At 38.7% G+C, this 28,000-nt stretch overlaps 1 protein-coding gene across 1 annotated transcript; it reads right to left on the bottom strand.

Moving 5' to 3' along the window:
* On the bottom strand, window positions 1–27,995 carry LOC131803018 (keratin-associated protein 4-9-like). The gene is made up of 3 exons (XM_059123907.1): window positions 27,852–27,995; window positions 1,122–1,753; window positions 1–388 (listed from the first exon to the last, which is right to left on the bottom strand). The coding sequence occupies exons 1-3, from the start codon at window positions 27,993–27,995 to the stop codon at window positions 1–3; spliced, it is 1,164 nt and encodes a 387-aa protein (XP_058979890.1).
* Between the last annotated feature and the right edge of the window lie 5 nt (window positions 27,996–28,000).

Below are 28,000 nucleotides of genomic sequence, written 5' to 3'. Positions count from 1 at the left end.
CTATTCAAATAGGTGCGGCACAAGCTGCCCTAATCGAACAGGTTCAACACAAGCTGCCCTATTCGAATAGGGTTCGACACAAGCTGCCCTATTCGAATAGGGTTCGACACAAGCTGCCCTATTCGAATAGGGTTCGACACAAGCTGCCCTATTCGAATAGGGTTCGACACAAGCTGCCCTATTCGAATAGGGTTCGACACAAGCTGCCCTATTCGAATAGGGTTCGACACAAGCTGCCCTATTCGAATAGGGTTCGACACAAGCTGCCCTATTCGAATAGGGTTCGACACAAGCTGCCCTATTCGAATAGGGTTCGACACAAGCTGCCCTATTCGAATAGGGTTCGACACAAGCTGCCCTATTCGAATAGGGTTCGATACAAGCTGCCCTATTCGAATAGGGTTCGACACAAGCTGGGTTCGACACAAGCTGCCCTTTTCGAACAGGTTCGACACAAGCTCCCCTATTCGAACAGGTTTGAAAAAAGCTGCCCTATTCGAACAGGTTCGGCACAAGTTGCCCTATTCGGATAGGTTCGACACAAGCTGCCCTATTCGAACAGGTTCGACACAAGCTGCCCTATTCGAACAGGTTTGACACAAGCTGCCCTATTCGAACAGGTTCGACACAAGCTGCCCTATTCGAATAGCTTCATCACATTGATGCAGGTTGTGCCGACAAGCTCCCCTATTCGAACAGGTTCGACACAAGCTGCCCTAATCGAACAGGTTCAACACAAGCTGCCCTAATCGAACAGGTTCAACACAAGCTGCCCTAATCGAACAGGTTCAACACAAGCTGCCCTATTCGAATAGGTTCGACGCAAGCTGCCCTATTCGAATAGGTTCGACGGAAGCTGCCCTATTCGAATAGGTTCGACACAAGGTGCCCGATTCGAATAGGTTCGACACAAGCTGCCCGATTCGAATAGGTTCGACACAAGCTGCCCTATTCGAATAGGGTTCGACACAAGGTGCCCTATTCGAATAGGGTTCGACACAAGCTGCCCTATTCGAATAGGGTTCGACACAAGCTGCCCTATTCGAATAGGTTCGACGGAAGCTGCCCTATTCGAATAGGTTCGACACAAGGTGCCCGATTCGAATAGGTTCGACACAAGCTGCCCGATTCGAATAGGTTCGACACAAGCTGCCCTATTCGAATAGGGTTCGACACAAGGTGCCCTATTCGAATAGGGTTCGACACAAGCTGCCCTATTCGAATAGGGTTCGACACAAGCTGCCCTATTCGAATAGGGTTCGACACAAGCTGCCCTATTCGAATAGGGTTCGACACAAGCTGCCCTATTCGAATAGGGTTCGACACAAGCTGCCCTATTCGAATAGGGTTCGACACAAGCTGTCCTATTCGAATAGGGTTCGACACAAGCTGTCCTATTCGAATAGGGTTCGACACAAGCTGCCCTATTCGAATAGGGTTCGACACAAGCTGCCCTATTCGAATAGGGTTCGACACAAGCTGCCCTATTCGAATAGGGTTCGACACAAGCTGCCCTATTCGAATAGGGTTCGACACAAGCTGCCCTATTCGAATAGGGTTCGACACAAGCTGCCCTATTCGAATAGGGTTCGACACAAGCTGCCCTATTCGAATAGGGTTCGACACAAGCTGCCCTATTCGAATAGGGTTCGATACAAGCTGCCCTATTCGAATAGGGTTTGACACAAGCTGCCCTATTCGAATAGGGTTCGACACAAGCTGCCCTTTTCGAACAGGTTCGACACAAGCTCCCCTATTCGAACAGGTTCGACACAAGCTGCCCTATTCAAACAGGTTTGAAAAAAGCTGCCCTATTCGAACAGGTTCGGCACAAGTTGCCCTATTCGGATAGGTTCGACACAAGCTGCCCTATTCGAACAGGTTCGACACAAGCTGCCCTATTCGAACAGGTTTGACACAAGCTGCCCTATTCGAACAGGTTCGACACAAGCTGCCCTATTCGAATAGCTTCATCACATTGATGCAGGTTGTGCCGACAAGCTCCCCTATTCGAACAGGTTCGACACAAGCTGCCCTAATCGAACAGGTTCAACACAAGCTGCCCTAATCGAACAGGTTCAACACAAGCTGCCCTAATCGAACAGGTTCAAGACAAGCTGCCCTATTCGAATAGGTTCGACGCAAGCTGCCCTATTCGAATAGGTTCGACGGAAGCTGCCCTATTCGAATAGGTTCCACACAAGCTGCCCGATTCGAATAGGTTCGACACAAGCTGCCCTATTCGAATAGGGTTCGACACAAGCTGCCCTATTCGAACAGGTTCGACACAAGCTGCCCTATTCGAACAGGTTTGACACAAGCTGCCCTATTCGAACAGGTTCGACACAAGCTGCCCTATTCGAATAGCTTCATCACATTGATGCAGGTTGTGCCGACAAGCTCCCCTATTCGAACAGGTTCGACACAAGCTGCCCTAATCGAACAGGTTCAACACAAGCTGCCCTAATCGAACAGGTTCAACACAAGCTGCCCTAATCGAACAGGTTCAAGACAAGCTGCCCTATTCGAATAGGTTCGACGCAAGCTGCCCTATTCGAATAGGTTCGACGGAAGCTGCCCTATTCGAATAGGTTCCACACAAGCTGCCCGATTCGAATAGGTTCGACACAAGCTGCCCTATTCGAACAGGTTCGACACATGCTGCCCTAATCGAATAGGGTTCGACACAAGCTGCCCTAATCGAACAGGTTTGACACAAGCTGCCCTATTCGAAAAGGTTCGAAACAAGCTGGCCTATTCGAACAGGTTCGAAACAAGTTGGCCTATTCGAACAGGTTCGACACAAGCTGCCCTATTCGAATAGTTTCGACACAAGTTGCCCTATTCAAATAAGTTCGGCACAAGTTACCCTATTCGAACAGGTTCGACACAAGCTGCCCTATTCGAAAAGGTTCGGTACAAGCTCCCCTATTTGAAAAGGTTCGGTACAAGCTCCCTAATTTGAATAGGTTCGACACAATCTGCCCTAATCGAACAGATTGACACAAGCTGCCCTATTCGAACAGGCTCGACACCAGCTGCTCTAATCGCCTGGCCCACAAGTTACCCTATTTGAAAAGATACGGCACAAGCTCCCCTATTTTAAAAGGTTCGGTAGAAGCTCTTCTATTCGAATAGGTTCGGCAGGAGCTCTCCTATCCGAATAGGTTCGGCACAAGCTTCTCTATACGAATGGGCTCAGCACTAGCTCAAATGTATCATTTTATAGAATAATTCGCCTATAGAGACTCCCTGGACTCCACAGCTCGTCTATAGAGACTCCCTGGCCCACCACCAGCTCGTCTATAGAGACTCCATGGCCCACCACCAGCTCGTCTATAGAGACTCCATGGCCCACCACCAGCTCGTCTATAGAGACTCCCTTGCCTACCAGCTCGCCTATAGAGACTCCCTTTCCCACCAGCTCGCCTATAGAGACTCCCTTTCCCACCAGCTCGCCTATAGGACTCCCTGGCTCACCAGCTCGCCTATAGGACTCCCTGGACCACCAGCTCGTCTATAGAGACTCCCTTGCCTACCACCAGCTCGTCTATAGAGACTCCCTTGCCTACCAGCTCGCCTATAGAGACTCCCTTTCCCACCAGCTCGCCTATAGAGACTCCCTTTCCCACCAGCTCGCCTATAGGACTCCCTGGCTCACCAGCTCGCCTATAGGACTCCCTGGCTCACCAGCTCGCCTATAGGACTCCCTGGCTCACCAGCTCGCCTATAGAACTCCCTGGCTCACCAGCTCGTCTATAGAGACTCCCTGGCCCATCAACTTGTCTATAGAGGCTCCCTGGTCCACAAGTTCGTCTACACAGACTCCCTGGTCCACCAGCTCGCCTACAGAGACTCCCTGGCCCACCAGCTCGCCTACAGAGACTCCCTGGCCCAGCAGCTCGCCTACAGAGACTCCCTTGCCCAGCAGCTTGCCTACAGAGACTCCCTGGTCCACCAGCTCGCCTACAGAGACTCCCTGGCCCACCAGCTCGCCTACAGAGACTCCCTGGCCCACCAGCTCGCCTACAGAGACTCCCTGGCCCACCAGCTCGCCTACAGAGACTCACTGGCCCACCAGCTCGCCTACAGAGACTCACTGGCCCACCAGCTCGCCTATAGAGACTCCCTGGCCCACCAGCTCGCCTATAGAGACTCCCTGGCCCACCAGCTCGCCTATAGAGACTGCCAGGCCCACCAGCTCGCCTATAGAGACCCTGGGCCCACCAGCTCGCCTATAGAGTCTACAGAGATTCCCTGGTCCACAGCTCTATAGAGATCCCCTGCTCATCTATACAGACTCACTGAACTCCCTGGCCTTCAGCTCCTCCATAGAGTCTCCCTGGGCTTCAACTTTCCTATAGAGACTTCCTAGCCTCTAGCTCGTCTGTGGATACTAACTGGCCTTCTGCTCGTCCAAGGAGACAACTTCAGCTCGACTATGGAAGCTCCTTGGCCTTCAGCTTGTCTATAATGTCTCCCTTGGCTCTGGCTCTTAACCGGCTCTCTCGTTTTCTTCTCTACTAGAGGCACCCTGGCCTCTATAGACTCATCAACACGCACTCCCTGGCATTTTGTTCTGTCATTTTCTTCTCTTATATTTTCTTTTATTAGCCCATATGATAACATTTATTGAAAAAATGCAATTTATTTTTACATTTCCTATCTAAGACAGGTTCTACGAAAGAAATATTCCCATTAAAATGTCACTCTGCTAATGATGACAAATGTCGCCAACCTCATTCCACAGAAATATCGAAGAAATATAAAAATTAATTTGATATTCTGAAGAAATTATTTCTAAAACATTATTCTATTTCAAGATGTCATCAGCCTCATCATGTCCATCAATTATCGAAAATTAATCAAGTCAGTATCATCTATGAAAGGCATATCAACACTACACTTTAAAGTAATTAGAGAACAGATCATTTAAACATGTTTTTTGCTAAAAAAAAACCAACAACAGTTCCAAGTCTCTTCAAAATGTCAACTCTGCAACTATGCGAGTGTTGTGATGTCATTCATATTAAATAACAGATAACATGCTTTAAAATCCCTGTGGAGAGAATTTGATTGAGCATTCACATATGTGTGTGTGTATGTGTGTGTGTGCATGTGTGAACTTGTTCGCAATAGATTTCCTATTAAAAATGACATTTATAAATTGAATCGATTGAATTTTTATGTTTTTATATTTCAGATGTACATATCCTATTTTTTATGGGGAATTGTCGAACATGAATTGTTGAAATTGTCCGGAGTATGGGTGCGACAATTTGATATCCTTTATTGATTGACAAACACGTCAATACATTCTTCATGTCAATGGAGATAAATGTTTTGTTTTATTTGACACTTAATGCTCTGAGCATGAATTATTTAAAGCAATTAGACATCGGCTAAAGGTGGAGGTGATATGAATTTGATATTTGAAGACAATTGCAATTTAGGCTCAACAATTACGGTATGGGAAAAAATGTAACTGTATTGTTCAATTGATTATACCGAAAAAATGGGAATCGAAATTATTTTCATTCTTACGTATTTAAAAATCAGTAAGGAATAGTCAATAGGCGGGGTCGACTTTATGATACCCTACACCACTATGCATATTTAGTAAAGCTCCCGTAACAAAAGAGTTTATTTCAAGTAGATCATACCACCTATCAACATTTGGCTTTAGAACAGTTACAGTTTGCTATAGAGTGCATGATATTACTTGGAGAAGGATTACATTAATAAATATATATCGGAGCCGAGCTCGCCTATAGAGACTTCTTGGCCCACCAGCTCGCCTATAGAGACTCCCTGGCCCACCAGCTCGCCTATAGAGACTCCCTGGCCCACCAGCCACCAGCTCGCCTATAGAGACTCCCTGGCCCACCAGCCACCAGCTCGCCTATAGAGACTCCCTGGCCCAGCAGCTCGCCTATATAGAGACTCCCTGGCCTACCAGCTCGCCTATATAGAGACTCCCTGGCCTACCAGCTCGCCTATATAGAGACTCCCTGGCCTACCAGCTCGCCTATATAGAGACTCCCTGGCCCACCAGCTCGCCTATATAGAGACTCCCTGGCCCCCCAGCTCGCCTATATAGAGACTCCCTGGCCCACCAGCTCGCCTATATAGAGACTCCCTGGCCCACCAGCTCGCCTATATAGAGACTCCCTGGCCCACCAGCTCGCCTATAGAGACTCCCTGGCCCACCAGCCACCAGCTCGCCTATAGAGACTCCCTGGCCCACCAGCCACCAGCTCGCCTATAGAGACTCCCTGGCCCACCAGCCACCAGCTCGCCTATAGAGACTCCCTGGTCCACCAGCTCGTCTATAGAGACTCCCTGGTCCACCAGCTCGTCTATAGAGACTCCCTGGTCCACCAGCTCGTCTATAGAGACTCCCTGGTCCACCAGTTCGTCTATAGAGACTCACTGGTCCACCAGCTCTTCTATAGAGACACCATGGTCCACCAGCTCGTCTATAGAGGCACCATGGTCCACAGCTCGCCTATAGAGACTCCCTGGCCCACCAGCTCGCCTATAGAGACTCCCTGGCCCACCAGCTCGCCTATAGAGACTCCCTGGCCCACCAGCTCGCCTATAGAGACTCCCTGGCCCACCAGCTCGCCTATAGAGACTCCCTGGCCCACCAGCTCGCCTATAGAGACTCCCTGGCCCACCAGCTCGCCTATAGAGACTCCCTGGACCACCAGCTCGTCTATAGAGACTCCCTGGTCCACCAGCTCGTCTATAGAGACACCATGGCCCACCAGCTCGCCTATAGAGACTCCCTGGCCCACCAGCTCGCCTATAGAGACTCCCTGGCCCACCAGCTCGCCTATAGAGACTCCCTGGCCCACCAGCTCGCCTATAGAGACTCCCTGGCCCACCAGCTCGCCTATAGAGACTCCCTGGACCACCAGCTCGCTTATAGAGACTCCCTGGCCCACCAGCTCGCCTATAGAGGCTCCCTGGCCCACCAGCTCGCTTATAGAGACTCCCTGGTCCACCAGCTCGTCTATAGAGACACCATGGCCCACCAGCTCGTCTGGGGCTGGTATTAGCCATTATTTGCACAATATATCCAAATCTAAACCGATCTTAATAAAAATTTACAGAGGTATTTCCGAGCTCTATAAGATATCTGGTATCAAATATCATTGTTGTCGAATGTATATTATGAACATGGGGGACTTAAACACCAAATCGGATCAAACATATAGGGAGCTATAGCTATATCTGATCTAATTTCCTCCGAACTCGATGTACCTGCTTCTAGACTGAATTCGGTCGGATGGAACTATATCCAAATCTGAATCGATGTTGACAACATTTGATATACTTATTTCAGAGCTGTATCTGATATCTGGTACCAAAGATCATTGTTGTGGAATGCATATTAGGCTTGTGAGAGACTTTAAGCCACCAAATCGAATAAAATATATATATATATATATGGGAGCTATAATAATATCTGACTCGGATGTTATTTAATTTCCGCTAAGAAAAAATACGAGGGGATTCGTTGAAGTGTGTTCAAATTAATTCACTGACTTCCTCGGGACTAGAAGGAGGTATAGTTGCAGTTTCTGACCGTCTCCTAATACTACCCTACAACACTAAGTATGGGGGGTATTATAAGTTTGATTGGGCCAACAATTACTCAACACCTCGAAATTTTGGTTTCCCATACTGGAAATTATATATGGATCTTCCTATCTTGCAGAGCTGAGTCGCTCTTGCTATGTATGTCCGTCCGTCTTTCCATGTTAATTTGTAATCAAGCTACAGGTTTGATATTTGATATATATTGTGGCCAGATACTCGCGAAATTGAAAATACAAGTGGGTCGGCCCAGCACGACCATAGCCTTGTTTACTTGTTATACCCTCCAAAATAGTATGCAGGGAATATTAAGTTTGTCATTCCGTTTGTAACACCTCGAAATATACATTTTAGACCCTACAAAGTAGATATATTCTTGATCAGCATAAAATTCTATGTCGATTTAGCGATGTCCGTCCGTCTTTTCGTCTGTCCGTCTATCCGTCTGTGGAAATCACTCTAGCTTCCGAACGAAATGAAGTAGGTTGATTTTACTCAAATGTATATTAGGTCTGCCATATTTCTGGTATTGAAAACGGGCTATGTAGGTCCATGTTTTTGGTATAGCCCCCTATATAACAGTACCTCCCTATTTTCGGTACTTTGATGATCTAAGCGAACTTATTCACTGGAAATGTTTCAAGTTTGTATTTGAAGTTCGCAAGGGATACTACAGCCAATGACAGACAACTGTCACTGCAGGTCCACCTATAGCAACCATATAACGGTACCTCCCAATATTCGATATTTTGATGATTTTAGCGACATTATTCGCCGGAATTGTTTAAAAACAGGTATTTGAAGTTCGTAATGGCTACTACAGCCTAAAATAGAAAATTATCTGGCAAGTTGACGTCTTCGTACAGCCCCCATATAACGGTACCTCCCGATATTTGGTATTTGAGTGATTTTAGTGACATTATTCACCGGAATTGTTACAAATTTTGTATTTGAAGTTCGTAATGGATACTACAGCTTATGGCAGGAAATTGTCTGTGCAGATCCCCCATATAACGGTACCTTCCGAAACTCGGTATTTCGGTGATTTTAGCGACATTATTCATCGAACTTGCTTCAAAATTTGCTACTTGAAGTTCGAAATGGAGACTACAGCCTAAGACAGAAAATTGTCTCTGCAGGTCTAGGTTTTGCTATAGCCCCCATATAATAGTACCTTTGGCTACATTATTCACCAAATTTCTTCTTGAAGTTTCGCATTTGAATATTATGACAAAAGTTGTCTATGCAGGTCCACAACGTCTTATAAGCCCAAATATAACGGCTACATTCGGCATTTTTAAGATTTTAACAGCATTTCTAACGGATTCTATTTTTTTGAAAATTGTTAAATTCGTTCCAAATGGTGGAGGGTATGCAACGTTCCGTACCGCCGAACTTGGAGCTTTTTTACTTGTTTTACATTATTTTTTATATTTGACCTCAAAATTTCCATTGACCACACAAATTACCAGTTTATGCCGTCCATGTCATAAATGTACCATACATATCCCCAGCAGACACACAGGTCATATTTCATCTCTAACATTTTATAAGACGGCGACCTTGAAATATTCACAAGTTCACAGCAGCCACCAATACCTACCTTTACCTTTCACTCCTCTGGCTTTTTTTTCGTTCAAATAAAATTTAAGTTCCTTCAACATAAAAATTTAATGATGTGAAAAGTAAGTTTTACACCCAAATACACAATGAACCTGCGCTTACCGAAAAAATAAACCATCTAAGCGTATTGTTTTTACGATTTTCTTTTATTAACTTCATTTATATTCCAAATGAAAGACTGAAAGTGTGTACAAAATGTTTCCCTTTGAAGGAAAAATGGAACTTGTCCTTTTGCAAAGCAAATGGCGAATATGCTGTAGTCTAGACAACATTTTCGTTTTTTTTTTTTTTTTTTTTTTTTTTTTTTTTTTTTTTTTTTTTTTGATTTATTCCCGTTGATATCATTTCCACCTGAAGGGAAATGTCTTGGCAAACAACAAAGCCAAGTATGAAAATGCTACAGATCTTTAAAATGTCAATCAGAAGTTTTACAAAACTAGTTCTCCAAGGATTTAGCGATTATGTCAAAGGGGGAAACTAAGGCATTTTTTGGTAGTTTTGGTATGAAGAAGCAGTTGATTTGGGTTATGATGAAATGGGTGTTATGTGATAATATATATGAGGAGAAGGTTTGTAATAATGTTCCTAAGGTTTGCAGGAATTCTAAGAATAAGCAGCAGTTTAAAGAATGAAACATAACTAATGTCACACGTTTGAGATAGAACGGTTTTAAATAACCAAGAAAAGATTCATTAAAATTTTAGCGATTATACATAACAGATCCTTAAAAAAATTAAACAAGGTATAAAATGTGCGATAAATAAGCGTAAATTGACGAAAATACCGGGAACTGGGAAAGATCCAGGCCCTTTAATCTTGGGCCTGGAAAATTACCCTTAAAACAAACCCGATAATATACTCTAGGACTAAAAAAGTACAAATATTGAACTCGAAAATTATCCTTGAAAAATTACATGATCGTATAATATAGAACCTGAAAAAATATCGTTAAAAATCTACTATAACTTATTTATTAGGATTTTGAAAATTGTCTTAAAAAACAACCTTACAACTCGGAAAAGTATCCGCAAAAAGTTGACAAAATATCATTGAGAAAACCACAATGAAATATATCTTTAGACCTTGAAAAATATCTTTAAAAACACCTTAGAAGCTGGAATGGAGTTTTTGAAAAAATTTACGAAAATATAATTTTAGGAGTCTGAGAAATTTCCATGTCTAAGAAAATGGATAAATATCATTGGGAAATGCACGATAATATAAATCTTATAACGTAAAAAATAGTCTTATAAAATCTATGATAATATACAAACAATTTAAAAACAAGTAAAAAAGTTGTATGTTCTGCCGGGCCGATCTTTGAATAACCTCCACCATTTGGATTTTGGCAATTTTCAAAAAAATAAAATCCGTTAAAAATTCTAAAATGGGGAGGTACCGTTATATTGGGTGTTACCGTTATATCGAGGTGTTACAAACGGAATGACAAACTTAATATACCCTCCGTACTATAATGGAGGGTATAATATATATCGGTTTTGCATCTGTTGGCAAAATTAAAAAAAAAATCCCTCAGCAAATTTTCGATTATTTAAATACATTTTGACTTCTGTAATGATTATTTAAATTGTTTGTGCTCTATGGAGTATGTTCCGAATGAATGGAATCGTATCGGGCCTAAAAAATATGATAAAAATATTGCGACGTGCCAGTTTTGGACTTCACTTTATAAGAGATATGAGATAATTTTTAGGAAAAAATTTATGACGGATAATAGTATTGAAAATGGTGACCCTTTGTGGATGAGGTACCAGAAGTACGCAGATATATCGCCTTCACAACAGACCTTTTGTTAGCAAAAATGTTTGTATGCGTGAAATTTGAAGAGAGTTTGATGCTTATTTCGCTTTCTTTGAGTGTTTTGATTTTCAAAATCAATTCAATCAGTTTTTCAAAATCGAGCCCTATGTGTGGGACGTACCAGAAGAAATGATCCGATCTCTACCTTCTTTATTACAGATCTTGTGCTAATAGAAATATTGAGATGTACCAAGTCTGAATGGAATCGGATGTTAATTTTGCGTTTTATGAGCTTCACGGCTATTCAAATTTTTAACCCTATGTGGGGGAGGTACCACAAAAAATTATCGGTTCTCTACCATCTTTATAACGGATCTTGAATTAATATATATATAGACGTTTATTTCGCGTTTTACGAGATATTCAAAATTTTAACCATTTGTGAGAGAGGTACTAGAAGGAGTGGACCCATATATCACATCTTCACTCCCGACCTTGGGTTAATAAAAATATTGTGATGTGTGTAATTTGAAGACAATCTTACTCTTATGTCATATTTTATTAGAGCTATAATTATTCAAAATTGTGTCCCTGTGTGGCGGAGAGTGGACCGATATTGTGCATTTTCGCTCTGAACCTAGCACTGAGGCAACATTTGCAAAGTTGTAGGAAAATCGGATTATCATTTATCTATCAGTGCGTAAAACATTCCACCTAGGAGACCTAGGGTCTAAACCCGTTAATTCGACTAGACTTTTTTTTGACCGTATATCCATATGGCTGAGGATATAAAAATTAATGATCTTCTTTAACACAAGTTTTCTTTATACCTAAGTTTTTTGACTTTTGGTACTGATCTTTATATCCTTACCTTGGAAAGGAGGGTATATTAAATTTGTCATTCCGTTTGCAACATCTCTAAAAATTCGTCGTAGACCCAATAAATTATACATATTCATAATCAGCATAAAATTCTAAGTAGATTTAACAATGTCCGTCTGTTGCAATCACGATACAGCCCACATTATTTGACGTAGAGCTTCAAAATTTTGCATTGTGTCTAGGATGGTTGGTATTGAAAAGTAGATATATCGGTCCAAGTTTTGGTATAGTCTCCATATAACAGTACCTCTCGATATTCGGTATTTTGATGATTTTTGCCACATTTTTTCACGGTATTTGCAGGTCATAATGGGTTCTTGCTCGTTTGGCGGAACATTGTATATGTAGGTCCACGTTCTGGTATAGCCCAAATATAACGGTACCTCCCGATATTCGGTATTTTTATGATTTTCGCCACATTTTTCACGGATTTGTCTAAAAATTGGTATTTGTTGGTCAAATGGGTTCTAGCTCCGGTGGTGGAAAATTTGCATGAATAGGTTCACGTTTTAGTATAGCCCCCATATAACGGTACCTCCAGATATTCGGTATTTTGATGATTGTTGTCACATTATTTGGTATTTGTGGCTCATAATGGGTTGTAGTTCAGGTAGCGAAACATTGTATGTATAGGTCCACGTTTGGTATAGCCCCCATTTTACGGTACCTCCCGATATTCGGTGTTTTGATGATTTTTGCCAAAATTTTTCGCGGATTTTTCTAAAAATTGGTATTTCTGGGTCATAATGGGTTCTAGTTCCGGTAGCGAAACATTATATGTATAGGTCTCCGTTTTGGTATAGCTCCCATACATTGGTAAATCCAGATATTCGACATTTTGATAAAATTGGTATTTTTAATTCATAATGGGTTGTAGCCTGGTGGCAGAACATTGAATATTTAGTTCCACGTTTTCCTATAGCGCACATATAACGATACTCACCGATATTCGGTATTTAAATAATCCTAGTCAAATCTCCCCCCCCCCCCATAATTGTTTCAAATTTAGTATTTTAGAAAATTTGATAGATGACAATCCTAGAAGTATATAATTGTCTGTAGAGGTTAAAATCTAACGATTCATTAAATAATGATTAAGGTCTTCAAAAATAACCCTTAAATCCTGATGATTATTGCTTTAATGGTACTTGAAATATATTCTTGAAAATATTCACGATAATCCTTTAAATATAATTACTAATACAACAACATGATTGACATAATTCTCTAATACAAAGTAGTGGCTTTTGGACCCTTGAGGAATTGTTTGAAAAATCTACGATTGCAAATTTAATTATCCTTGAAGTGGTCCACCATTATTGGTCTGTTATAAAGTGCTTGAAATTATCTTAAATCGATAGCATTCTCTTTATTCCTGTCCTCTTTTATTTCGCAGTAGTTTTATTTCATGCCATCTTCCCGTTCAACATTATTATATATTACTACAAGCGCACACACCCACACATGCATTTACTACAAATGTAATATAGACGCCAGTTAACTACATTAGCATTTCATGACTTACACTAATGACGATGACAAAATATAATTTGTGGCTATCACCAAGAAACCATATTTATGGGACATTTAATTGGATTTTACCATTCGCAGAGCTGAACTGGCGGCCTGTCTGAGTGTCTTTTATTTTGTCCTGTCTTGTCTTCTCTTGTCTTCACTGCACTGATTGGATTTTAGCTTATCTCATTTTATGGCTAAACCACACTGACACACACACCCATCAAGGACGACAATAAATACATTAGTCAACATATGTTTGCGTAAGTAGTTAATTCAATAGTCAGTCGTCAACAAAAGCCGAAACACGCCTCGACAGACGAAAAATGGTTAAAATTAATTGATTTGTTGAGAAGCCACGTTACGGCGACGGAGAGAGAGATAAATGCGTTAACTTAATTAAAGGGCATTTAATTTGGTTAGGGGAGGTAGTTAAGATGGTGAATATTTAAAAATAAAACATCTTTAAAACGACAGAGTTTTTGTATTCTCAAAGTAAAAAAACTGTAAGTTCGGCCGGGCCGAACTTTGAATACCCCCACCATTTGGAGCGAATTTGTCAATTTTCAAAAAAAAAAAAAAAAAATATATGAATAAATAAATAAAAAAATTCTTTTAATATTTCAAAAATACCGAATTTAGCCGTTATATTAGGGTCTATAGGACGACGTGGACTTGAATAGGCAACTTTTGGCATAAACCATTACAATATTCAAATGTGAAACTTGAATATGGGGGCTATACCAAAACGACGCCAGTTTCAATACCAAAAGTCCTGCAGACATAATACACATTCGAGTAAAAGTTAATTAATCTACTTCATTTCGTTCGGAAGCTAGAGTGATTTATGAATGTCTGTCCGTTCGTCTGCTCATGTATTTTTGTAAACATAGCCCGATCAAGATGAAAATTTGTAAAAATCATTGGTTTGGCCCCTATTGAAATTGGAGATAATCGATCAAATTTTCGATATAGCTCTCAAATATATCTTCATCCGATTTGCCTTTTATTGTGCACCAAACGTCGAATACTAGTCCAAATCGAATAAATTTTAAACATACGACCAAACTAAGCCTAAGTTTGTAAAATTTTGTGCAAATCGGTTATAGCTAGTCCTCCGCAGCCGTAATATGCACTTCGTAACAACAATATTCGCTGAAGTATATCAAATACAGCTCGCAAGTACATTTGTTAAATTTCATCCAGATCAGATCAGCTCAGATGTGGACAAAGCTCCATATATATCTTCATCCGATTAGCTTAAATATTTTGGATTTTGATACATATCGGTTCTGACAAAAATGCCTCCATCAAAATTTAGTAGAAATCGATTCAGAAGAGGATATATCTCCCATATAATAGTTTATTTAGGATAACTAGGGTCGGTCGGTCCCGCCCGATTTTTGGTCTTTCTTTACTTGTTTTTTTTTTTATTTTTCACGGTCGTGACATTCCATATTCATCTTAGGTGGCTGGTTGAGAGAAATATTTTGATATAGCAAATTATGAAAAATCGCTGACTTGTTTCGCAAACCATGATCTTGTATCGAAAGAAATATTGAGATGTGCCAAGTCTGAATGGAATCGGATGTTAACTTCCCTTTGTGGGAGAGGTACCAGCATGAGTGGACAAATATAGCCCATCTTCAGAGCAGAACTTGTGTTTGTATTAATAATGGTAATGCGAAATATGAAGAGATCCGGATGCTTATTTCGGATTTTATGACCGTTTTGCTTAATTAAAACTTTACCCTCTATAGTGGGAGGTACCAGAAGAAATGGTTAGATATATCATCTTTTTGACAGATCTTGTGGTGATAGAAATATTGAGATGTCCCAAGTCTGAATGGAATCGGATGTTAATTTCTCGTTTTATGAGCTGTATGGATCTTCAAAATGTTAACCCTGTTTTGGGGAAGTACCAGAGGAAATATTCCGATCTTTACCATCTTCACTCCAGATATTGTGTTGTTGGAAATATTGAAGTGTACCAAGTCTGAATGGAATAGGATGTTAATTTGGCGTTCTATAAGCTTTACGGAAATTCAAAATTGTGACTCTTTGTGAGGGAGATACCAGAAGAAATGGTATGATCTTTAGCATCTCTATAACAGATCTTGTGCTGATAGAAATAACAAGATTTACAAAGTCTGAATGGAATCGGATGTAATTTCGCGTTTAATGAGCTTTATGAATATTCAAAATTGTAGCTCTTTGTGAGGGAGGTACCAGAAGGAGTGGCCCGATATGTGTATTCCATGTTCACACCAGACCTTGAGCTAATAAAAATTTTATTATGTGTGAAATTTGAAGACAATCAGGCTGTAACATCACATTTTATAAGTGTTACAATTATTCAAAATGTTTACTCTTTATGGAGAAGGTACTTGACGGACTGGACCAATATTATCCGTTTTCGCATCTGACCTACCACCTGATGAAAAATTTTAGGATTTGCAAAGTTGGAGCAAAATCGGATTATTCTTTTTCTTTCTGTGCGGTAAACTATTTTCTTTGTAAATGTTTAAGTGGACCGATATTGCCCATCTCCGAACTCTATCTAAGTTTGACAATAATATTACGGTGTACCAAGTTTGGATAATATTGAATACTCCCTTCGAGAGTTATCGTGCGCACTAGACAGACAGACAGAGGGACAACATTAGATCGACTCCAAATGTTCTGAAACGGATTTGGTCCAAAGAAACCTAAGGGGTAAAACCGTTATTTAGATGAGGCACGTTTATGCCGTATCAAATGGTAAATGCCAAGCCATATGGCTGAGGGTATAATCATTTTGTTAATTATAATTTGATTGTTTCAAATATTCCATACACCTGGGTTTCAGGTGTACTCTGTACAGCCCCTTAAACACTGACTTTTATGATTTCTCCTATCATTTTGGAAACATAATCTCAATTGGCAATCAATTTTCCTCTTTTACATAAACATTTGTAAACAATTTATGTATTATGTAATAATATTGCAATAAATATAACCAATTGCAAATGCCTGCAATTTACACAATTACTACAACACTCTTATTAAATATTTCCAAGAACACATATTTGATTAAATAATTATTACTATGCTCTCCAGGAAAATTCTGACTGACAGCCATTGTTGCCAACTCGTCTTTGTGTTAATCAATATAATTATGAATGCATTTAATTTTAACAATTAATATTCCCTAATGCTAACAATATGCCAAAGGCATTGTTTAATAAATATTAATTAACTTCCATTATAAAGTTAATAACAATTACTTGATATTGTTTGATATGAATGTCTACAAGTTGGCCTAAAACGCTCGGAGATTAGAATTTATTTAGAAAGATTTTGGATGGTATTTTGGTCTTTTGTTGCCAATGCAATTTGTAATCTTGGGATAGAAAGTTAATTTTAAGATTGCATACTAGGGGGAGATTTGTTAAATTTCTCTACAATAGAATAAAATTGCAATTATTTGCATTAATAATTAATTTTTGGGAATTTAGTATTCAAAACAAATACACAGATTTCAAACACACACGTTTCATTTCTTATTAAAAAATCAAGAGGTATTTCTAGGTAAAATGGCTTAAATGGGACTTCAAGTGATTGAGGTCTTTAAATGGTGTCTAGTGAATAGATAGAAAGCCACACAGGCTTCCTATGAATAGAAGCTCTTCAACCGGTCTTCTATCTTCTACAGATGATCTTCTACAGATGATCAAAAATAGGTCTGCTATTGATAGGAAACCTTCACAGGATTGAAGGGACCTTCAACAGGTCTTCTATGGATAGAATACCGTTAAAAACGGATGGGAGAGCTTCAACAGGGGTTATATGGATAGAAGACCTTCAAGAGGTCTTCTGTGGATAGAAGACCTTCTATGGGTCTTCTATTGAAAGATGACCTTCTATAGGTCTTCTATGGATAGGAGACCTTCTATAGATCTTCTATGGATAGAAGACCTTCTAAAGGCCTTCTATGAATAGAAGACCTTCTAAAGGTGTCTATGGATAGAAGACCTTCTAAAGGTCTTCTATGGATTGGATACCTTCTATAGATCTTCTATGGATAGAAGACCTTCTAAAGGTCTTCTATGGATAGAAGACCTTCCATAGGTCTTCTATGGATAGATATAGATAGAAGACCTTCTACAGGTCTTCTATGGGCAGAAGACCTTCTAAAGGTCCTCTATGGATAGAAGACCTTCTAAAGGTCCTCTATGGATAGAAGACCTTCTAAAGGTCTTCTATGGATAGAAGACCTTCTAAAGGTCTCTATGGATAGAAGACCTTCTAAAGGTCTCTATGGATAGAAGACCTTCTAAAGGTCTTCTATGGATAGATCTTCTATGGATAGAAGACCTTCTGAAGGTCTTCTATGGATAGAAGACTTTCCATAGGTTTTCTATTGAAAGAAGGCCTTTTATAGGTTTTCTGTGGATAGAAGACTGTCAAAAGTCTTCTATGAATAGAAAACCGTCAAAAGGTCTTCCATGGATAGAAGGCCCTCCATAGGTCTTCTATGGATAGATATAGATAGAAGACCTTCTACAGGTCTTCTATGGGCAGAAGACCTTCTAAAGGTCCTCTATGGATAGAAGACCTTCTAAAGGTCCTCTATGGATAGAAGACCTTCTAAAGGTCTTCTATGGATAGAAGACCTTCTAAAGGTCTCTATGGATAGAAGACCTTCTAAAGGTCTTCTATGAATAGAAGACCTTCCATAGGGCTTCTATCTATAGAAGACCTTCATAGGACTTCTATGGATAGAAGACCTTTTATAGGTCTTCTTTATCCGTCTTCTTTGGATAAATAGCCTTCCATAGGTCTTCTATGGAAAGAAGGCCTTTATAGGTCTTCTACTGAAAGAAGATTTTTTATAGGTCTTCCATGGATAGAAGACCTTCTAAAGGTCTTCTATGGATAGAAGACCTTCTATAGGTCTTCTATGGATAGAAGACCTTCTAAAGGTCTTCTATGGATAGAAGACCTTCAAAAGGTCTTCTATGAATAGAAGATATTCAAGGGGTCATCTATGGATAGAAGACCTTCTATAGGTCTTCTATGGATAGAAGATATTTTATAGGTTTTCTATAAAAAGAAGATCTTCTACAGGTCTTTTATGGATAGAAGACCTTCAACAGGTCTTATATGGATAGGTCCTCTATGGATAGAAGACCTTCCATAGGTCCTCCATGGATAGAAGACCTTCAGAAGGTTTTGTATGGATAGAATACCTTCAGGAGGTCTTCTATGGATGGGAGTCCTACAGATGGTCTTCTATGGATAGGATACCTACAGAAGGATTTCTATGGATGAGAGACCTTCAAGAGGTCTTCTATGGATAGAAGGCCTTCAAGTGGTTTTTCATAGATAGAAGACCTTCAAGAGGTCTTCTATGGATAGAAGCCAATTAACATGTTTTTAATGGATAGAAGGCCCTCAGCTGGTCTTCTATAGATAGAAAGCTTTAAACAGGTCTTCTATGGTTCGAAGACCTGCGGCAGGCCTTCTGTGGATAGAAGACCTTCCACTGGACTTCTATGGATAAAAGACCGTCAGCGGGTCTTCGGAACTTCTGCAGGCTTTCTATGTATAGAACACCTTCAAGAGCTCTTCTTCCATAGATAGGATATTTTCAAAAGTTCTTCTATGGATAGAAGACCTGCTCTTCTAGGGATAGGAGACCATCAACGGGTCTTCTATGGAACGAAGAGCTTTAACAGGACTTCTATGGACAGAAGCCTTTCAGAGGGTCATTTATGTATAAAAGGCCTTTAGTAGGTCTTCCTTGAATAAAACATCTTCAACACCAAGACAATCTTCAACAAATTAAAACGTATCAGTCGGTTTTGCCGACGGATGCATACCCTCAGCCAATGCTCGATTATCGGGAGGTACCAGAAGAAATGGTCCGATCTCTACCGTCTTTATAACAGATCTTGTGTTGATGGAGATATTGAGATGAACAAAATCTGAATGGAATCGGATGTTAATTTCGCGTTTTATGAGCTTCACAAAAATTAAAATTTTTGAGACTTTGTGAGGGAGGTACCAGAAGGAGTGGACCGATATATCCCATCTTCGCATTTTATAGGGATAATTTATCAAAAATTCTGACCCTTTGTGGGGGAGCTACTTGATGGGGTGGACCGATATTGTTTTTTTTTTTTTTCCACCTGACGTAGCACTAACGTAAATATTAGGATTTGCAAAGTTGGAGCAAAATCGGCTTGTCGTTACACTTTCTGTGCAACAAAAATATTTTTTGAAATTTTCGACATTTTGTGGGAGAGGTATCAGAAGGAGTGGACCGATATTGTCCATTTCCGAACTCGATTTAAGTTTGACAAAAATATTACGATGTACCAAGTTTGGACCAAATCGGATACTCCCTTCGAGAGTTATCGTGCGCACCAGACAGACAGACAGATGGACGGACGGACATCGCTAGATCAACTCCAAATGTCCTGAAACGGATTTGGTCTAAAACCATTATTTCGACTAGGCACGTTATAACCGTATCAAATGATATATACCCACTGTAGCCATATGGCTGAGGTCATAAAGGGAGGTTTCAAAAGATCTATTGAAGCACTTTAATCCATGGAAGTCCTGCTTTTTGTTTTCAATAATCTAAAAAATATACTTGTTATACCATTTAAATATAACCCCCCCTCCCCCTCTATATTTCCTCCCCCACCTGCTGAACATTTAAGGTTCAAGTAAATTCAAAAAATATCCATTCGAATTTAATTAAATTTATGAACAAATTGAGTTTTACCACAAACTTTGTTATGTCAATGCTATCGCCTGCAGAACAACAATTCATTCATTTTATGCATCTCGAACAAAGATGACATCAAACAACATCTACACACACATACATGCACACACACATACATACACAAATTCATGCATACCAACAGTAGTTGATGTTTGTTCAGAAATAAAGGTAATTCCATGAAGAGAACACAAAATAAATTTATATCAAATTCTCTGTGTGAGAGAGAGTGTGTATGTGTGTGTGTGGTTGTGTGTCAATATGTTCTGCTGCTGATGGATAAACCCACATATTTACCTCAAAATATATATAATTTAATTTTTTATCGGTAGTTTCTCCTTATGTTTTATTTTCTTGTTTCTGTTTTTGTTTAACACATCACAATATTTGTACAACACATATTCATAAATAATAGCAAATAAATGAAAAAAAAAAAAACAACAAAAACAATATTGAACAATTAACACTTTTACAGACCACTGCACTGGTCGGTATTGTGTGACCAAAAGAGAAAAAAAACTATAGGATTTTCGAATAAAATACTCTGAATAAGCCTTTAATTGTTGAGCTTTAAAATGCGGGGATTTGTGTTGACATTGTGTGCTTTATTTAAATGTCATAGAAAGGGAAAATTATAATTTGTTACTTTGCTAAATTTTGATAAGTTTGAATATTTTTTTTGTGTTTGGTGTTAAAAGTAAAATATTTTTTAATGCAAGATCCAACTAGTTAACCAGTAAGGAAAGCTCAAAAGTCGGGCGGGGCCGACTTATGATACCCTACACCACTATGCATATTTAGTAGAGCTCTCGTAAAAAGGTTTATACAGGGCATTTCAGAGCTCTATGAGATATTTGGTACAAAATCAAAATCTATCTAATTCTATCGTGCATTTTACGAACTATAGCTATCTCTGAACCGGGTTTCTCCAAATTTGACGTATAAGCTTCTAGACTGAATTCGGTCTTATGTACGAAAATTCAGGTGATTTGGGCTGTATTGACCATTTAGTGCACATTTAACCCGAAATCGGATGAAGATATATATCTGAACCGATTTCAATAAAATTTAAAACAGCTATTCCTGTGCTCCATCTAATACCTGGTACTAAATATCACGGTTTTGGAGTGAATATTACGAATGTAAGGGACTAAAACACTAAATCGGATGAAACATATATATGGTTGCTATATCTATATCTGAACCGATTTTTACTAAATTTGATATACTTGCTTCTAAGCTGAATTTGGTCTGATGTACTAAAATTCAGTCCATTTGGACTTATATCGGCCATTTGGTGCACCATAAACCCGAAATCGGATGAAGATATATATGGGAGCTATATCCAAATCTGAACCGATTTCGATAAAATTACAAACAGCTATTTCTGGGCTGTATCTTATATCTGGTACCAAATATCATTCTTGTGGAGTGCATATTACGAATGTGAGAGGCTTAAACACCAAATCGGATAAAACATATATATGGGAGCTATAGCTGTTTCTGAACCGATTTTCTCCAAATTTGTTGTATTTGCTTTAAGGCTAATCTCGGTCACATGTGTCAAAATTCGGGCCATTTGGGCTGATATTGGCCATTTGGTGGTCAATTAACCCGAAATCGGATGAAGATATATATGGGAGCTATATCCAAATCTGAACCGATTTCGATAAAATTTAAAACAGCTATTTCTGTGCTTCATCTAATACCTGGTACCAAATATCACGGTTGTGGAGTGCATAGTAGGAATGTGAGGGACTTAAAGATCAAATCGGATGAAAGATATATATGGGAGCTATAGCTATATCTGAACCGATTTTCTCCAAATTTGATATACTTGCTTCTAGGCCGAACTCGGTTCAGGTAATTTGGACTGATAGTGGACATTTGGTGCACATTTAACCCGAAATCGGATGAAGATATATATGGGAGCTATATCTAAATTTGATCCGATTCTCACCAATTTCAATAGTGTTCGTCCTTGGGCCAAAAAAATATTGTTTGGAAAATTTCATCTCAATCGGATAATAAATGCGACCTGCATTTTGTTCACAAGAATACATGGATAGACGGACGGACGGACAGACGGACTGACATGCATAAATCGACTCAGAAAGTGATTCTATGAAGGTTCTCAAAAGTAACTATGGGTCTATCTCGTTTCCTTCTCCATGTTACAAACAAATGCACAAAGACATAATACCCTTATCACTATGTGGTGTAGGGTATAAACATGTTCGATTATTTAAATATATGTTAACTTCTGATCATTCAAATTGTTAGCCGAAGGAATGGGCCAATATTGTCCAGTTCGTATTCGATCTAAATAAATATGCTGTAAATATTGCGACGTGCCAGGTTTGGGCTATATTGACTACTTCGTCCACTTTACATGAAATATGTGATAATTTTTAGAAAATGTCAACATGTGCGTGCAGTACCAGATGTAGTTGACCGAAGTATTCCATTTTCATACTTTGTCTAATACAGATAAAAATATTGGTATGAATATGGTAAATTCCATATTCATCTCAGGTTTCTGGTTGAGAGAAATATTTAGATATAGCAAGATGAAGAATAGGTGAGGTAACAGAAGGGGTTCGCAGATATATATCATCTTCACAACAGATCTTGTGTTACCAAAAATGTGTGTATGTGTGAACTTTAAAGAAATTTGGATGCTTATTTCGATTTCATCCATTGTTTTTCTAAATCTTGAATGTTGAACACTTTGTAGAGGAGGTACCAGAAGAAGTGACCCGATCTCTACCATCTTTATAACAGGTCTTGGGTTGATGGAAATATTGAGATGTGCCAAGTCTGAATGGAATCGAATATTAATGTCGTGTTTTATTAGCTTTATTGCTATTCAAAATGTTGACCTTTTGTGGGGGAGGTACCACTAGGAGTGGACCGATACTTTCCACCTTCACAGCAGATCTTGTGTTAGTTGAAATAATGGGATGTGTGAAATATGAAGACAGTCGGATGCTTATTTCGGATATTATAACCGTTTCGGAGTTTCAAAACGTTGACCCTTTGTGGGGGAGGTACAAGAAGAAATGGTCCGAACTCTACAATCTTTATAATTTTATAAGCTTCATAGATATTCAAAATTTTGACCATTTGTGGGGGATATACTAGAAGGAATTGTCCGATACATTCCATCTTCACATCAGAACTTGTGATGTGTGTAATTTGAAGATAATCAGGCTGTTACATAACATTTTATAAGACCTATAATTATTCAAATTGTTGACCATTTGTGGTGGAGATACTTGATGAAGTTGACCGATATTGTCCATTTTAGCACCTGACGTAGCACTGATGCAAATATTATTATTCGCAAAGTTGGAGCAACATCGGATCATCCTTTCTCTGTTCAATTTTCGTATCGAGCACTGATGAAAATATTGGGACTTCCACAGTTTGCTCCAAATTCGGCGATCTGTTCTTTTTCTAGTCATAGTCATATTACGATGCACCAAGTTCGGACTAAATCGGATACTCCCTTCGAGAGTTATCGTGTTCACCGAAACTAACGGAAAGACACCCCTAGATCGGCCCCAAATGTCCCGGAAGGGATTTGGTCCAAAGAGACCTAGGATCTAAAATTGTCATTTCGATGAGACATAATTTGGCCCCAGATGTCCCGGAACGGATTTGGTCCAAAGAGACCTAGGATCTAAAATTGTTATTTCGATGAGACATGATTGGCTATAGCCATATGACTGAGGGTACAACATTTCGCAAAAAAAAAATACAATCCATTTTTCCTGCTATATTTTATCCGAAGACCATACAAAATGCTAGACTTTTTCCCTATCCTAAATTCTGGTCTTATGCGAAATTCTGTGTCAATTTGTCGTTGATTGTTACTACAGCGTGACCACAAAATTAGGAAAATGTTCATCCACCTTTAAAGTTTTGGTCAATTTAAACCCCTGAATATTTTGTGAGTATCTATAAAACTTATAGGCTTCTACTCTGACCCAACCCTCTTGAGAAATTTCTTGAGGATCGGATAACAATTATGATATGTATATAATATTGTATATAATATTCCTAATACATAGTGTGTAATTCAATATTGCGATTTTTTTAGATGTTATTCTTTTCTGCCAACAGACCATTCTGAATTGCTGAGAATTCTTGCAATCAGCACAGCCGTTCTCGAGTTATAAGCGGTCTTGCAAACATCAACTTTTTTGATCGGATGTCTTAGATATCAGCATCAAAACTACGACAATAAGTGACCTTTTCGGGTATTTGTGATTTCGTTGGAATTAAAAATATTCGGGTTGTATTGGAAGTTTTCGTTTTTTTTTTTAAGTAAAAGTTATGGTCTATTCCAGCTCCTAAATAATATCCGATGACCCAGCAACTCTTACCCCATGCAATTTTTTTTGATTGGTCAATAATTGTGACCAATAGAGTAATTTAGAAAAAATAGAATTTTTGTTTTTGGTCCGTTTCAACCCTTAATACTTCCATGAAAAATTCTGCAGATTATAAGAGTAGATATAAAGCAAAGAGGCAGGTGTATCAGTCTTTTAAAATTTAACATAAAAAAATTAACAAAAATATTTTACAAAATTATTTTTCTCAAAATTCTTTTTTTTAGTTCTACTTTTATAATCTTTAGTTCTACTTTTGGAATCTGCTGGAGTTATATAGAGTTATTGTGAGGGCCGTGGAAATATTTTTCAATCGATTTGGCTTTAAAAATTTGTACATGGAATTCTTTGGGGTACAAAATTTTTTTACAGAAGATACTCATAGAAGATGGTCTTCCACTTCGTCTTCAGATCTTTAACAATTATCTTGGCGTGTAAGCATTCACAACATAAATGTGTACAGACAATAGACATATATACAGTGGTGGCCATATCATATGCAACTGAAATCTAACCTTTACCAAAAACCGTGAAAAATTTTTCTGAAAACAAAATTATGCAATTATTTTTTTAAATATTATTTTTTATTGCTTGTAGTTTAAGAAAAAAAAACATATACTCCATAGATATTCAATTCATTTATAAAAAAAATTAGAAAAAGATATTCAGTCTTATTATGAAGTGGCCAAAACATATGCAACTAATTAAATCGAGCTCAGTAAAGTGCAAATAAAGTTAATATTTTGTTGCAAATCCGTTGTTGTCGATTACAGCCTGACATCTTCGAGGCATTGACGCTATAAGATTGTCAATGACGCTTTTTGGGATTGATTTCCAGGCATCTTCCAGCCGGCAAAATAAAACATCTAAACTTGTACAATTTTCTCGATCAATTTTTTTGTTTACGATTTCCCACAGGTTCTCTATTGGGTTTAAATCTGGGGATTGGGGTGGCCATTCCATTACCGTAACTCTATTATCGGCAAACCACGATTTGACCACCTTCGAAGCGTGTTTGGGGTCGTTGTCCTGTTGAAAGACCCACCGCAATGGCATATTATATTCTGCGAATGGGAGCATTACCCTTTGCAATATGTCTTTATACATAAATCTATCCATAATACCAACAATTCTATGTAGGGGGCCAACTCCAGCACCAGAAAAACAACCCCACACCATTATATTGCCCCCTCCATGCTTGACCGTTTTTTTACAGTAACGTGCTTCGAGTCGTTTTCCTTCTGGTCGCCTTACATAGCACATGCCATCGCTACCAATGATGTTAAATTTGGACTCATCACTAAATAATATAGTTCTCCATTTACTCTCTGTCCAATTTATATGAGCTTTAGCAAATTCCAAACGCTTTTTCTGGTTTCGCTTCGATATCAGTGGTTTTTTTGCAGGACGTCTTGCGCAGAGGGAGGCTTGTAAAAGTCTTCTACGGATGGTGCGAGCAGAAACTGGCAACTGAAATCTTTCCACTATCTTAGAGGAAGATATAAATGGGTCTTTTTTCACGTGTCTGATTATTAATTTGTCCGTCCGATCGCTTGTTTTTCGACTTCGACCACCACGGTGTATAACAGAGACTTGTGAATTTTTTTTGTAATTATTAATGATGCGCGATATGGAGCTTTTATGAACGGTATATTTCTCGGCAATACATTTCTGTGATAATCCAGAAGAATACGCAGTCACAATTCGTTGTCAGAGCTCAAATCCAAATTTATCGCGTGCCATTTTTGACCAAACTCTATTGTAGCTTTGTGAAAAAACAACGCAATAAAAATGTGAAGGTAGCTTTAAATCTCTTTACGCAGTGTCTCTAGCTAATAATAAGAAGAACAATAGAACAAAGGAAATTGTAAAAATGCCGTTATTTAAACCAAATATATAAAGTTGCATATGTTTTGACCACACCAAATTTCATATTTGTCAACAAAACACCTGTGAACATAGAGATATAAACAAAAGCTGCACATTTTGATAATAATTTGAAATCGTAAGAACGTATTGACTATAATTAACCCATCTTTATATACTTCGTTGTGAAATTTACAAATTTATATAGCCTTTTAACGTAGATGAATCTTAGTTGCATATGATATGGCCACCACTGTATATATTTTTTTTTTTTCATAAAAAACTTTGAACCACTACTCCTGTATCGTACATTGTTCCATTTAATCGCATTTTTTTTTTTTTTTTTTTTTTGTAAGCTTTGCCAAATTTTCCAAAACCAAAAAAAAAAAATCGCATCTTAAAATGCGATAAAAAGAAACAACATGCTCTGCAAAATGTAACCCCTTTTCAAAGTAACAAAAACACAGACAATAAAACATAATGGTACTTGAAGTTGAGCCAAAACTTTGAACGTCTTATATGTTATAATAGCGACAGGCCAAAGGTCAAGTATATAATGTTCTCCATCAAACACAGACATATTTATTTCGTAAGTATTCTTGAGCCGGAGACCAGAACAATAATAAAGGCAACACTTATAGTGAACTGTTGTGTTTTAGAGAAAAACAGAAGGAGGACGAGAATGAAATACATATCTATGGGCAAAGTCGACTTTAAATTAATTTAAATTTTTTTTATTTGAAAATTAAACAAGTAAAAAAGCTGTAAGTTCGGCCGGGCCGAACTTTGAATACCCTCCACCATTTGGAACGAATTTAGCAATTCTCAAAAACTTTTTTTTTTCTTCTGGTTTTTCGTTTGGCTCGAGGTCAGAATTTAAAAAACAGACGAATTTGTTTTTTTATATATTAATTTATTTGTCCGATATTTCGACTATCTTCGATAGTCATCATCAGGGATTTGGCTTGAAAAAACAATTAACATTTAGTATAAATAAATAAAACAAAACACTATAACGATAATTACATTGGATTTTAACTCTTCTGTTTTTAAGTTCTCTGATGCAGCTTTTCCATCCTTTCCTTTTTACTCGAATTTTCCAACTAATTTTTCTTATGCTTTTCGATGACATTTCTATAAATTTGAGCACAATGTTCCGTGTCAGTTTTGTAGTTCATTCGTTTATTAGGAGGTACATTTATAATATGTAGCATTTCTAACATGTACCTACGTTTGTAGTTATTTTCTTGTGCCAAGATGTCGACATCTTTGAAATTGGGGGTATGTCCTTCTTGTTGGCAATGGGCAGCAAGGGCAGTTTTTTGCTCTATGGGTTTAGTTTTTGTCTTTTGGTCCGATTTATGAGAGCTAATACGAGTTTTTAATTTAGATTTTGTTGTCCCAACATATGCCTTCTGACATACGTTGGACCCGTCCCCATTACATTTAATCTTATAAACGACGTTAGATTTATCCTCGTGTGGAATTTTTGTTTTAGTTCTACTAAAGAAATTATTGTTGGTGTTACTGCTTCTGAATGCCAATTGATACTTCTCACTGTTGTACATGTTTG

This window comes from Musca domestica, unplaced genomic scaffold (assembly GCF_030504385.1).
Source record: "Musca domestica strain aabys unplaced genomic scaffold, Musca_domestica.polishedcontigs.V.1.1 26, whole genome shotgun sequence".
Lineage (NCBI taxonomy): Eukaryota > Metazoa > Arthropoda > Insecta > Diptera > Muscidae > Musca > Musca domestica.
Note: the sequence above shows the minus strand (reverse complement) of the source record. Positions and strands in the feature narration are given on the sequence as shown.